We start from the raw sequence: 13,430 nt of genomic DNA, 5'->3' as shown, positions 1-13,430 counted from the left end.
CAGAGGAAAGATTTTAACTTTTAAGATGTGTAATGTGTTGTGAAGGCACAAGAGATGTTTAAGAGATGTTGTGGTTATGAGTTTGCCTGCAGCTGTAAATACTCTGGCTCTGCAGCTCAACTGTGGCTTTAAATACTTTGGACAAGAACAGGGGCGCAGCTACCCATTTTTTGAGGGGTATGCAACAACAAATTGGCACCCCCCCCCCCCAAAAAAAAAAAAAAAACACAAACAACTAGAAAAAGTAAAACAAGTAAAACAAAAGGCCAATAATGTATTACATATTATTCTTTTTTAAGAAATTCTGCCGATTTGAACTTGAAGTTTTGTTAAATGTCGCATTGTCACTTTAAGAGAGTCTAAACGGTTCTCATAACGTCCTTTTGCCAGCTGTTGCTCACAAAGGATAAGACTTATTCAACTCTAGCCTTTGTTTGCGCCACATTGACAGCACAATATTAAGTTATTACAAGGAGTCTTCATTGTTAGGAAATGGAATCATGTAATGAGTTGTTGCTAGTGTGACATTTCTGTTTGCAGTTTGCCATTAAAAGTGCAGTATGAGCATGGTAGCCACCTAGCTATCTGAATGGAATATAGGCTGTTTCAATCTGCATATGCTTAGCAAACGCTAGTTAGTCTGGTAACATGAATAACATCAGTGGCGCAAAAAGTGGGTATGCGCTATATGCGGAGCAGAACCATGGGGGCGCCAAAACGATGGTAAAAATAATAATAATAAAAATATATATGGTTATGGTTATGGTTATGGTTATGGATTTAGCAGACGCCTATATATATATATATTTGGTGTATTCTATATGTAGCTACTGTTGTACGTTTCTAAATCATTTCTGCATTTCCTCAATGTTAAATAACATTTTAAAGGACTAACAGGCTAGAGTAGGCGCCCTATCTCATAAGATTCTATCATAGAATTTTGACATAGAAGAGGGAGTGGGGGCGCCGTGAGCGCTGAGTGAGCAGGTACGAGTAGTGAGTTTTCGTCTATGGAAAAAGATGGATAAAGCAAAAAAGCTGTCGGGGGCTAAAATAGAAAAAGAAAGGGAAAATGAGATGGCATGTCAAGGGATGCGACAGTAGTTAAATAAGAGGATGGTAAAAAGCAACAGGTAGGATTTAAAGTGTGACGTCTGTGCCTGGAAGCACACGTTTCATGTTCATAACATGAACATGAAACGTGTGCTTCCAGGCACAGACGTCACACTTTAAATCCTACCTGTTGCTTTTCACCATCCTCTAAAATGTTATTTAACATTGAGGAAATGCAGAAATGATTTAGAAACGTACAACAGTAGCTACATATAGAATACACCAAATATATTATTATTTTTATTATTATTATTTTTACCATCGCTTTGGCGCCCCTATGCGCCGCATATAGCGCATACCCACTTTTTGCGCCACTGGACAAGAACAGCAGTTCAACTGTCACTTTGAGAATCGCATTGCTACAATAAGAGATGGAGAGTTTCCGATTTCTCGTTCTCATGTGTGGAGCCAAAGTAGTGCCGGGCTGGTGGGGATGCCCTGAGTAAGTGCCCCAAGTGTCTGGTGGAGTTACGTGTCGGGAAATGTGCCTGCATGATACACAATCCCATTTGCCGTGACCTCACAAAAAGACAGCGAGAGCGAGAGAAAGAGAGACATTAAGTGCATTAAGTGCGCACGATGTTCACCTGACAGCAAAAATACTTTAAGATGAACATGAAGCAGGCTTGCCATGACAGAAATAATGATAGCCAGCCTTCAATGTCCTCTTTTGTCACTTCTCCAAGCATACACCTGAGAGCGAGGCAAACCCTCACAGAAAAATGCGTTGAGTTTTGCTGCAGGGACATAATTTTACGTTGTAAGTGACGTTTTTTCATTCGGATTCATTTGCAATGCATTCCATTCTGAATAAACAAACATAGTTTAGCCTACATTCTTCATCCTCCGTTGCATTATTCATTAATATAATTCTAAACGATTTCTGTAGCTCAAACAGCTCGGAATTGTAGTTGAGAACGTCAGTTATAATGGCCCACGTATTTAAAAAAATGTCGGGTTTAAATCGGGCTCGGGCTCATAATTACAGTTAATGTGTCGGGCCGGGTCGGGCTCCGGCACAATGTGCACGGGCTCGGGTAGGGTCGGGCTTGATTTTTTGGGCCCGATCTAAGCTCTAAACCAACCCCCCCCCCCCCACACACACACACACTCACACTCACACTCACAATCACACACACACAAACACAAACACACCCCCAATCTCCTCATCTTCTTCCCACAGCCCCTCTGTCTCTCTCTCATTAGATTAACCCAATTACAGGATAAACCTCTAGCATTGCCACACTCACCCAAGTTGGCAAGCGCCTGCTAATCCTGCCTAACTTCATGGGATTAGCACTGCATAACCATGTTTTTTGTTGTTGTTTATTTTAGTCATTTCAGGTTTGAAAGGGAAATTGAAAATGCAGGGGGGCCTGAAGGGACAACATTAAAGGTTACCACAAGGTCACCTTACTCTATCCCTTTTCTGCATTCTTAAAAAATGGCACCCCAAAACACACACACACACACGGACATGTAAGCAAACAGAGGTACACAACATGCTGCACAGCATACTGACTGCATACAGAGGGTGCAGAAAATTGGTAAGCAAACACATTACCGATTCAAGGCGAAGGCATAATGGAACTTCACATGGGGATGCGCCACCGGGTCAAAGGTCGGTAGCTTCTCCAGAGTCTCCACCAGCTTCACAATGGACTCATAATCCTGCAGGACAAACACACACACACATTTTTATTTTCTTTGTCTATTAAACGCAACACAAGCGTGCACACACACACACACACACACCAACAATAAACAGGAAATGTACTCATTGTACAGTATGCAACCCCTTCTTCAGTGCCCCCTCGATCCCAGGGATGTTACATCACAGCCCAAACCTCCAGGATAGGAACTACGTCCTCCATTTGTTTACATCAAACACATTCAATTATTTAGTGACACCCGCTACCAAGTTACAGGCTCAGTGTTTTGGTCACTGTGCGCCAGTTCACCCTCCCTGAACAGGCTAAATTATTCAGCCTCTTCACCTCTTATTCTCTGTTTTCTTACTTTCCTTCTCTCTCTGTCTCTTGACACCTATTGTTTCTACTAATGCATGCGTGACGGAAGGATGCCACTAAGCCTTCTGCTTGTTTTCTGTCTGTTTGTCTGCAGGTGGGTCAGGAGCTGCACCTTTATGCAGTGAAAGTAGAAAGATCTGTTTCCTCAAGGATTTTCTTATAGGGAGAAATATCAATCTTAGTCTTCCCCATTGACAAAAATGTAACGGCTAACTAGCTTTAGCTTGCGTCACGGGAATCACTCTGAACCAATCAAATACATTTTACACCTAGCCTTAGCCTTGTCCTTCACTTACATGGAGAAGAACTGTCACTGTTTTTCATTTTAGACCTTAGTAGGTGATGTCATAAATTCAGAAAACTGTTAAAGATCATAACAACGATAATCTAACTGAAAGAAACATGAGTGTTTTCACATTAGTGTTTGTGTTAGTTTAACCACATCCCCCACAGAATTCTATAAACAAAAATTTTAAAAGATTGGAGATTGGAATCTCCTTTTTCAGATCATCTTTGGCTTCCTCTCCTATGTTGAGGCCATTCTCCCATTCTCACTAGATTTTGAATCTGTAACACAGCACTCACCATAATCCAACCCTAACATTTACCCATACATTACTGATGAATGGCTTGAACCCATCTCACACTCTTTGGGCCCTATCATGACATTCTAAAGTGTATCGTCACTCGTCAAAAGTCTATTAAAATTTAGTAGGATGTCCAGTTCACATTGGGAGGGGTTTCGCTATCAAAAGTGGAGCGCATTGCGTAACAAGGTGTTCCTAGGTCTTTTAATCAGTCATATGGGTGTGTTTGGGGCGTAACATCATTTTAAACCAATGAGAATGACATCTGTCATTCCCTTTAACGGCGCAACGCGCGATATGTCAAATAAATGCATCGGTATTTTGGCATTCAAAGGCGCATTTGAAGGAGGCTGCTTGCGAGACCGTATAGAATAGTCATTCTTAAACCATGCTTTACTAAAACCTAGCATAGCCTTCACGCATTTGCACTCGTCTATTATTTGAACTCATTGGCAAAGTGAAACTAACTTCACCAAGGAGTCAGTCAACGACAAGACAGTTATATGCAGTTACTTTCACTATTGACTGACAATGGGTTACCACCGAAAACATAGGCTGGAAATAGCAACACTTACCCTAATATTGCTCAAATGACTGAATAAAACAACATTTATCCTGCAGAGGAGTTGCTTATATCTCGTGACAGTGCGTCTTCAGCTGTGCTCCATACGTGTCTCTCGCCTCTCCCCTAATCACTTTTAACCGTCATTACCAATTTGCAAATGATGGTGAATAACTACTCATTATGAGATGTACAGTATTTCGTAATATCTTTATTCTAATTATGTTTCCCATTGTAATCGTGCAATTTGTAATGCTTTGCATGGACGTGCGCTGGTGTGTGTTCATGAATGATAGAAGGATGGTGCGTGCACCTGCCAATATGACTGTTGACATGCGCTCTTAAAATAGCATATGAACAACTCGCCATTGACTTTTGACCAGGTTTAGGTGGTGTATGATAGCGATTTTTAGACAACGCGCTAGGCCCCTTCCTAGGTTGTTAATTGCCACACCCCTGGGCTCAATGCTTAAAAAATAAACGTGCAAAATACCGAATTCAACTTCGCGTGGATGAAAAACGAACTTTACGCCATGCGCTGGTGACCCAAAATACAGCCCTTTGTTTGTTTGTCTAAAAATTCAACCTCTCTCTTATTTGTTGTGGCCTTAACAAGGTCATGAGCTCATCATACAGTCTCTGGAAAGGATCAAATGAGGAAGATGAGGATGATGAGGATGATGAGGATGAGACAAACAGTTAGGGCCCTATCATGACATTCTAAAGTGCATCGTCACTCGTCAAAAGTCTATTCAAATTTAGTAGGATGTCCAGTTCACATTGGGAGGGGTTTCGTTCTCAAAAGTGGAGCGCATGGCGTAACAAGGTGTTCCTAGGTCTTTTAATCAGTCATATGGGTGTGTTTGGGGCGTAACATCATTTTAAACCAATGAGAATGACATCTGTCATTCCCTTTAACGGCGCAACGCGCGATATGTCAAATAAATGCATCGGTATTTTGGCATTCAACGGAGCATTTGAAGGAGGCTGCTTGCGAGACCGTATGGAATAGTCATTCTTAAACCATGCTTTACTAAAACCTAGCATAGCCTTCACGCATTTGCACTGGTCTATTATTTGAACTCATTGGCAAAGTGAAACTAACTTCACCAAGGAAGTCAGTCAACGACAAGACAGTTATATGCAGTTACTTTCACTATTGACTGACAATGGGTTACCATCGAAAACATAGGCTGGAAAAAGCAACACTTACCCTAATGTTGCTCAAATGACTGAATAAAACAACATTTATCCTGCAGAGGAGTTGCTTATATCTCGTGACAGTGCGTCTTCAGCTGTGCTCCATGTGTCTCTCGCCTCTCCCCTAATCACTTTTAACCGTCATTACCAATTTGCAAATGATGGTGAATAACTACTCATCATGAGATGTACAGTATTTCGTAATATCTTTATTCTAATTATGTTTAACATTGTAATCGTGCAATTTGTAATGCTTTGCATGGACGTGCGCTGGTGTGCGTTCATGAATGATAGAAGGATGGTGCGTGCACCTGCCAATATGGCTGTTGACATGCGCTCTTAAAATAGCATATGAACAACTCGCCATTGACTTCTGACCAGGTTTAGGTGGTGTATGATAGCGATTTTTAGACAACGCGCCAGGGCCCGCCCTAGGTTGTTAATTGCCACACCCCTGGGCGCAATGCTTAAAAAATAAAGGTGCAAAATACCGAATTCAACTTTGCGCGACTGAAAAACGAACTGTACGCCATGCGCTGGTGCCCCAAAATATAGCCCTTAGAGTTAACATTGCAGACTTGACAGCTGGCTCAGGTTGTTTCCCTTAAGATTTCCAGTAGAGTTTTTCCCACAATGTCTGGAATGTTCCTCTGGTGGGAAAAGTTATGTTCCAAATGGGGGTGTGCCAGTGGTGGAACCCCTCTTTAAAATCAAAATGTGGAAAACAAAAAAAACAAAAAAATAGCTGAACCTCCAGGTTGTTATGGATAATATGAGAGGAGTTCAGTGCATTAGGTCTAGTGCACCTCTTTAGAGCACTTGAACTAGAACCGTTATTTTAGCAGCGCATCTGGTGCAAAGTAAGCACTTGAGCCACACATGATCTCACTCCAGCGTCCCTCTAGCATTTGCCACTGTGCTGTCTGTCACACATTGAAGAAGCTCAGCCAACAGCCGTGGTGTTGATACAGCCATAAAGCGAGCACAGTAAATCATTTGACAGGAGCACCAGCACCGTGAGAAGACTGGATAGAGCGAGAGAAAGAGAGAGAAAGAGAGTGTGAGAGAGAGAGAGAGAGAGAGAGAGAGAGAGAGAGAGAGAGAGAGAGGAGCCTTTCTGGAGCCTGTCATGTCAAGACCTGCGCAAAGAGCTGCACAGTAACACAGCAACAGTCTCCAAGTCTGAGCCTGGAGATGATGATGTCATTGTCCCAACATTCTCAGTGAGTCAGAGAACAATTCAGACACATGCATGATGAGGTGCTGCCCTTCATCAAAAGGGCTCATTGGGGTGATGGCGTATTTTGTATTTGTTTAACATTTTGCAGATAATTACAAATGTGCTTAAAGTTAGCAATGTTGGCCATGTCTGCAATTCTGTTCAATTCTATTGAGCCCTCACTGTGCAGTGTGCATACAAATCCATTATAATGGCACCATAAAAGTGTTCACACATTAAGGCATGCTTATTTGTATGCATTAAACAAACATTCGAGAAAGTCCATAAGACATACCTGAATGTCCCGATAGGACAGAAGCAAGTTGATGACGATGTCAGATGATAGGCACTCCATGTTGTCCAATCGCTGTTGAATCCTTCCCAGTTCTGCCGCCAGCTCCACCCCTGTGTAGAGCTCCCGCGCTTTGCGAATCTCATTGAGGATCATCTCGCGGAAGTACTGACTGGGGAATGGAAAGAGTGATATTATGGTAGTTACACAGTTTATACTGTGATACAATGAACCATGATTCACAGTAAACACTCAACTATCTAATCTAATACCACTCATGGCTATTCATTTGGAGTGTGATGTAGAATTCTATTTAACCATATTGATTTCAACTGGGGTTTGATAGCCATAATAACCCACAGCTCTGTTCTACTGTTAATAGATTAATTCCACCAGTTTAACCATTACATTTTCATGTTAATGAGATTGATCTGATTCTCCATCTTTGAATAGATCCCATTCTGATGGCAGATGCTCTCTGTTAGCCTCTGCCCTGCATTTATTTGTTCATCACCTTCCCCTTTCTTTCCCGCCAACCTTTGATAACCAGTGTTATCCATCTCACCCAGCCTGACCTGCTTATATAAAGCACCATGCCGCCTGCTTGATAACACTCCAGGTGGTGGTGGTGGTGTGTGTGCGTGTGCGTGTGCGTGTGCGTGTGCGTGTGCGTGTAGTCATGCCTTGCGTCTCATTGATTTTGTTGAGAGGGCAAACACACTCAAGCTCTGCGTTCCAGCAGAAAAACAGCGACATCTGAAACCCTTTCAGATGTCCCGCACCTTATCTTGGAATATCCCGTAAGGGAACTAGAGCAATGTCTTCAGCCTTCAAAGTTTCACAGGGTTTGAGTGGAATCTTTCAAGCTTTCTCTGTAGACCCTGGACGTGTATGTCTCTGAGGGCAAGCTGCAGAATCTTTTCTCTTCAGGTTTTTTACTTTTTATAAGTGTGTTGTGTTTTGCTTTTTAGAAGAGTCTTTGCAAGAGTGTGTGGTCTATGCCAGGTCTACTGAGCAGTCATCCAGATTGCAAATTTCTCCGCCAGAAAACGGAAGAGTGATAGAGAGACAGAGAGATAGAGAAAGAGGGGGGGTGAGAGATAGATAGAGAGAGAGAGAGAGAGAGAGAGAGAGAGAGAGAAAAAAATTAGTCATCACTCAGACTAGTCATGCAAAGATGGAGAGAGCATCTGGCAGGAGATGAAGTGAATGGGGGGGGACTCTAAAGAGACAAATATATAAAGCTAAATAAATAAATAGGAGGAAAAAATAAGAAACAATATGTATTGAGTTTTCCCCTTTCTGGGGAGAGGCAGGAAACCTATCACAAAGAACTAGCTTCAGATCTTTATGGAAAGCCTCACGATGTAATGAGTTTGGCCTGGAGTGGAAACAAGCATGGAAAATTCTCTATGCGTTCCAGCCTATAAGTCCACAAACCAAGTACGTACTGTACATAGCATGCCTGCTTTGTAAGTGCCAGTAATGTGCATGGTTTTCCGCTTGCTTCTTATGTTCTTGCTGTTTCTCTCACGCTCTCTACGTCCTTGTCATCTTCCATAACTCTAACACTCACACTCTCCATTCAACACTCCCTCCCTCCCTCCCATCCTCCCTGTCTCTCTCACTTTCTCTGAAAGAAAGCATTTCAGAGAATGTGAGGATGAGAAAATGGAGAAATAGAGTAATAATCTACAGGACTGGCTTGGAGAGGCGGTGAGCAGAAAGGTAGGGGGAGGAACAAAGTATAAGGGGCATAAGGTTAGTGAGAAGAGACAGAGAAACCAAACAGGAAGAGAAAGAATGAGAATGTGTGTGTGTGTGTGTGTGTGTGTGTGTGTGTGTGTGTATGTGTGTATATGTTTTGCTGTCCTCAAATAGTATGAAAAGAAGTAGGAGAGCCACTATTATATATGGTACACGAAACGTGTGCATTTCTGGCTGGATAAGTGAGAAAATCAAAAGGCTTTTTAGCAGAGCACAAACCGCAGCAGCCCTCCTCCACTGAAGAGGTGTGGGATTATTTTTCTCTTTTGCTTTTTAAGAGTGCAACTAATAACACAGCATGTCTGAAGCAGGCTGGGTCACACAGACACACACACACAGACAAACAGACACACACACACACCAGCTGTGAGGACAGATGGTGGGATTCTGTCTTGGGGTGTGTTTGTGACGATCCCGCAGCAAAACATTTTTGCATCCCACAATAAAATTCAAATTGCAAGAAAAATGTCCACATGCGTCATAAGTGAATGCAAAATAAAATATGCCTTGTTGTCATTGTCGGTGATGGTAGCACAGAGGCTTAGGCGCAGAAGCCAGATACACATGCAGTAGCCAGAAAAGTTGTGGTTCAATTCCCAACCCAAGTTGCTCTGAGGAGACTGGCCCTTGTAATGATTTATGTATGTAAGTCACTTTGAATAAAATTAAGCATACAAGTCTTGGATGAGAATGCTTCTATCGTCAGTGAAAAATGTTTTCTATTTCTAAAACCAATTTTACAAATGTTATTTTCCATAAATAAATACACTCAGTTTCCTCTCAAGGGAACTAAGAACTTGTTTGTATTTTTGGTCAGACATCTCATGGGGCAGCTACTTGCTTACAAGGGCTCTGCATAAAATATCGATATGATTTATTGTAATGTACTCCTGTATCGATATGTATTTACTATTAACACAGTATCGACATCAAATCAAATCAAATTAGTTGTATCATATCAGTATCATATCGTGAAGTTGCAGGCAACACCCTGCCCTACTGCTTTTTTGCAATTTTGTTCAGGCATCTCGTGGGGCAGCCACCTGCTTACCAGGAGTTGGCCTGGGGGATCTTGAGCAGCTGGGTCAGGCGGTCCACCAGGGGCAGGCAGATGGGCCCCAGCAGCACCTCGAAGCTGGGTTGCATCAGCTCCGTCAGGCCCTTCATCAGGCCGCTCTCGCAGCAGTACACCTTGTTGTGCGGCGTCACCATGTATGGGATGAACGTGTAGTTGGCCGTGCATGTCTGAGGAAGGAGACAAAACGTGAGGAGAGAATGTGACACAGGGAGGAGGAAGATACATTTCATAAAAAAAATCAGATGATTAGGTCTGTACTGAAGTACTGAAGTAGTAGCATTATAGGTATTTATTTGTATTTATTTACTTTATTGAGCAATTTGAAACATAAATATTGACATTTGATGCACTGGACCAGAGTAAGCTTTAGGCTTACATCTGCAGTCACAGATTAGAAACCAATAGACACCAGACATTCAAAAAATGAACAGACGGATGATACAAATCACATATAGTCTCTCACACACACACACACACACACACACACACACACACACACACACACACACAAACACACACACACACACACACACACACACACACACACAGACAAGAAAAGTATTTAGCCTTTGAAGTCAGTGATTGCAGTGTTGAGTGGCTTTAAACTATTTTTTTTTTTAGTAGAACCAAATAGAACCATAGCTCTTAATGTTATCTGGTATAGCATCTGGTGGTGGTGGCTTTCACGGAGAAAGCTAACTGTCCAAAAGTTATGTAGTGAAAGGGTGCAGCACAACTGTGTATAGAGGCTATTCTAGTTGATCTGACAGAGGAAACAGAGGGGTAGAGAGAACACATATACATCTGTATGTATACACTGCCTGGCCAAAAAAAAGGTCACCACCTGGATTTAACTAAGCAAATAGGTAAGAGCCTCCCTGTGGGGGCAATGCTATGATCTAGGGTTGCTGCAGTTGGTCAGGTCTAGGTTCAGCAACGTTATGTCCTAAAAGAATGAGGTCAGCTGACTACCTGAATATACTGAATGACCAGGTTATTCCATCAATGGATTTTTCTTCCCTGATTGCACGGGCATATTCCAAAAAGACAATGCCAGGATTCATCGAGCTCAAATTGTGAAAGAGTGGTTCAGGGAGCATTAGATATCACCAGATACAGAGTCCAGACCTTAACTCCATTGAGGATCTTTGGGATGTGCTGAAGAAGACTTCAATACAAGATCTTGGCGAAAAATGAATGCAACACCGGACGGAAATAAATGTTGTGACATTGCAGAAGCTTGTGGAAATGATGCCACAACGAATGCATGCCGTAATCAAACTAAAGGCGGCCCAATTAAATATTAGAGTGTGTGACCTTTTTTTTAAGCCAGACCAATGTGTGTGTGTGTGTGTATGTGTGTGTGTGTGTGTTTAAGTTGTCAAATGACTAAAAATAAATATGACGTAATATAAAACAACAACTAACTGGAATTTCCCTATGACATGACTACATTCTCCATTGCTACAGACTGTAGTGACAGTGGTGCCATCCCCTATTGACCTCATTCACCATTGAAATGGAATGACATATCTTGGTAGTACACATGTGAACTTCCAAACAGCTGGTCACAAAATACTAGGAAAGGGAACAACCCTCATTTCCCATGTCACCTATGACCCACTTTCTCTAGGTATGTTCACTGTAATCTGTCAGCTAGACAAAGCAAATGCATTTATCCTCGAAGTAATGGCAGGCGCCAAGAACTGGTATTTATAGTAGGCGTTGGGCATGTTGACATTTGAAAAGGTGAGTTTCCTGCTCGTGACACAACCCAGCAGCAGCAGCAGTAGCATGTGACGCGCCTCTCTGCTGGAACTCGTTTGCACCAGACGGGGAGAACAGGTTCCGCTTCCGCTGTGCACGACAACAGGTGTGTGTGTGTGTGTGTGTGTGTGTGTGTGTGAAGGGAGGAGGGGGTGTTGGGGTGGGGGGTGCTACCTCTTGGATGAGATGTCTGAGCCTGCAATGGCTGAGTGGATAGGCTTGAGAGGAACATGCAAACTCATCTTTCTCTCTCCCACTCATTTTCATTGTTTCTTCTTCACTCGTATTCATTCCATTCTGCCAGTTTCTTACCACCCCTCTTTTGCACCTTCTCTGTTTTTTCTCATACTCTATCTGTCATTGATTCTAATAGTGCATGAGAAGAATTTTCAACAGCGTGAGAGGTTACGGAGGGTTCAGAACAAACACACTCTCTTTCTCTCTCTATCTCCGCTCCCTTCTCTCCCTTCCATCAATACAACCGTGCATGGAGCGGGTCTGTGGTACACCAAATTAAACACTTGGCAGCCTGAAGGTAGGCAGCTAGCATGCAGCCGCAGATGAGCATCTGCACCGACAGGGATGGAGATTCATTCAGCCTGCGTGCAGGGCTCCACGCCTCAGGACATTAATGTCCTTACACAATCACCAGTCTTACCACAACATGCAAATCCACACTAACAATGCAGCTAACATGCTAACAATGGTGCTAACATGCTAACAATGGTGCTAACAGCGCGAGGACTGTTTTGGGTTTTATGAATGACGTGAATGTAGTTTTTTTTTGCTACTGTTTGCTAAAAAAATAATAAAAGAGCAAAAACATGATTCTGAATACACAAGGGTGACTCTCTCCCTCTCTCTCTCTTTCACACTCTATCTCTCTCTCTGTGTGTGTATGTGTGTGTGAGCAAGACATACTGTAAGTCAAGTCACATCTTTCCACTACAGCAGAGGAAGTGACATTTGACACTCTGGCTTCCCTTGAGAGACTGAGACAGCGTTTCATACAGTAGGCCTACTACTTCCTCCGGCAGAGCACATACACACACACACACACACAGCCAGCCAGCCATCACTGGTCACAGAATAGTTACCAGCACCTCATTTCTCACAAAGATGACAGCAGACAACAATGAATGGCTGGCCCTGAATGGCAGAATCCCAGACAAAGTACGTCAACCCCCAACAATGGACCCCTCTCTCAACACCCACATCGCTGTCATCTGTGCTTATGCTGCATTCCATTTGTCCACCCGAGTCGTTCGCCGAGTTGTTTTCCCAAGCTACTAACCGGAAGTTGCAAAAGGAACACCCCCAGAAGTTGTATCCCGACTCATTCAGCTCATTTGAATCCAGAGTACCCCAAGTTCGAAATTCCAACAGTAAAAGAGAGTTGTGGATATAGTCTGTTTATTAGCAGTTGTCTGATTTGTGACTCATTAAATCAGTCGTAGAAACAATAGGGTCCAACCTATATATGTCGTTATAGCTATGACCGTGTAAAATATTGTGTAATGCTTTGTTTCCAACTGGTATTGCTATATCTGGTAACAATTGCTAACAACAGACAATTGCTAACAAACATTAGCATTGTTCTCATGACTTGTTGACTAACTGGAACACAACCAGCTCTGGTTTTTACACGGAAGTGACATCATTCCCAAGCATGAGTCGTTTTACGACACAACTGGAATGCGGCATTACAGCAGACAGCACTGAATGACTGACCCTAAATGGCAAAATCTGACACTCCCCGCCTCCCCCAACAGCCCCACCCCTCACCCACCCGCTGTTATTCATGCCTGGGATGAT

The 13,430-nt window shown here is 42.7% G+C and overlaps 1 protein-coding gene across 2 annotated transcripts in view; it reads right to left on the bottom strand.

The window, feature by feature from the left end:
- Positions 1-13,430, bottom strand: part of map3k5 (mitogen-activated protein kinase kinase kinase 5) — a 73,625-nt gene that overhangs the window by 34,221 nt on the left and 25,974 nt on the right. For both annotated transcript variants that reach the window (XM_076272574.1, XM_076272573.1), the window contains exons 4-6: positions 9,822-10,015; positions 7,007-7,175; positions 2,678-2,784 (exon numbers count right to left, since the gene is read on the bottom strand). In XM_076272574.1, the coding sequence (XP_076128689.1) occupies positions 2,678-2,784; positions 7,007-7,175; positions 9,822-10,015 (470 nt within the window). The remainder of the gene's footprint in view (positions 1-2,677; positions 2,785-7,006; positions 7,176-9,821; positions 10,016-13,430) is intronic.

The sequence above is a fragment of the Alosa pseudoharengus genome, unplaced genomic scaffold, assembly GCF_046254945.1.
Source record: "Alosa pseudoharengus isolate Yale_2024_CS ecotype anadromous, Long Island Sound unplaced genomic scaffold, YU_APseudo_1.1 YU_APseudo_1.1_scf_7, whole genome shotgun sequence".
Classification (NCBI taxonomy): Eukaryota; Metazoa; Chordata; class Actinopteri; order Clupeiformes; family Clupeidae; genus Alosa; species Alosa pseudoharengus.
The sequence above is the reverse complement of the archived record's forward strand: the minus strand, read 5'-3'. Positions and strand labels throughout refer to the sequence as shown.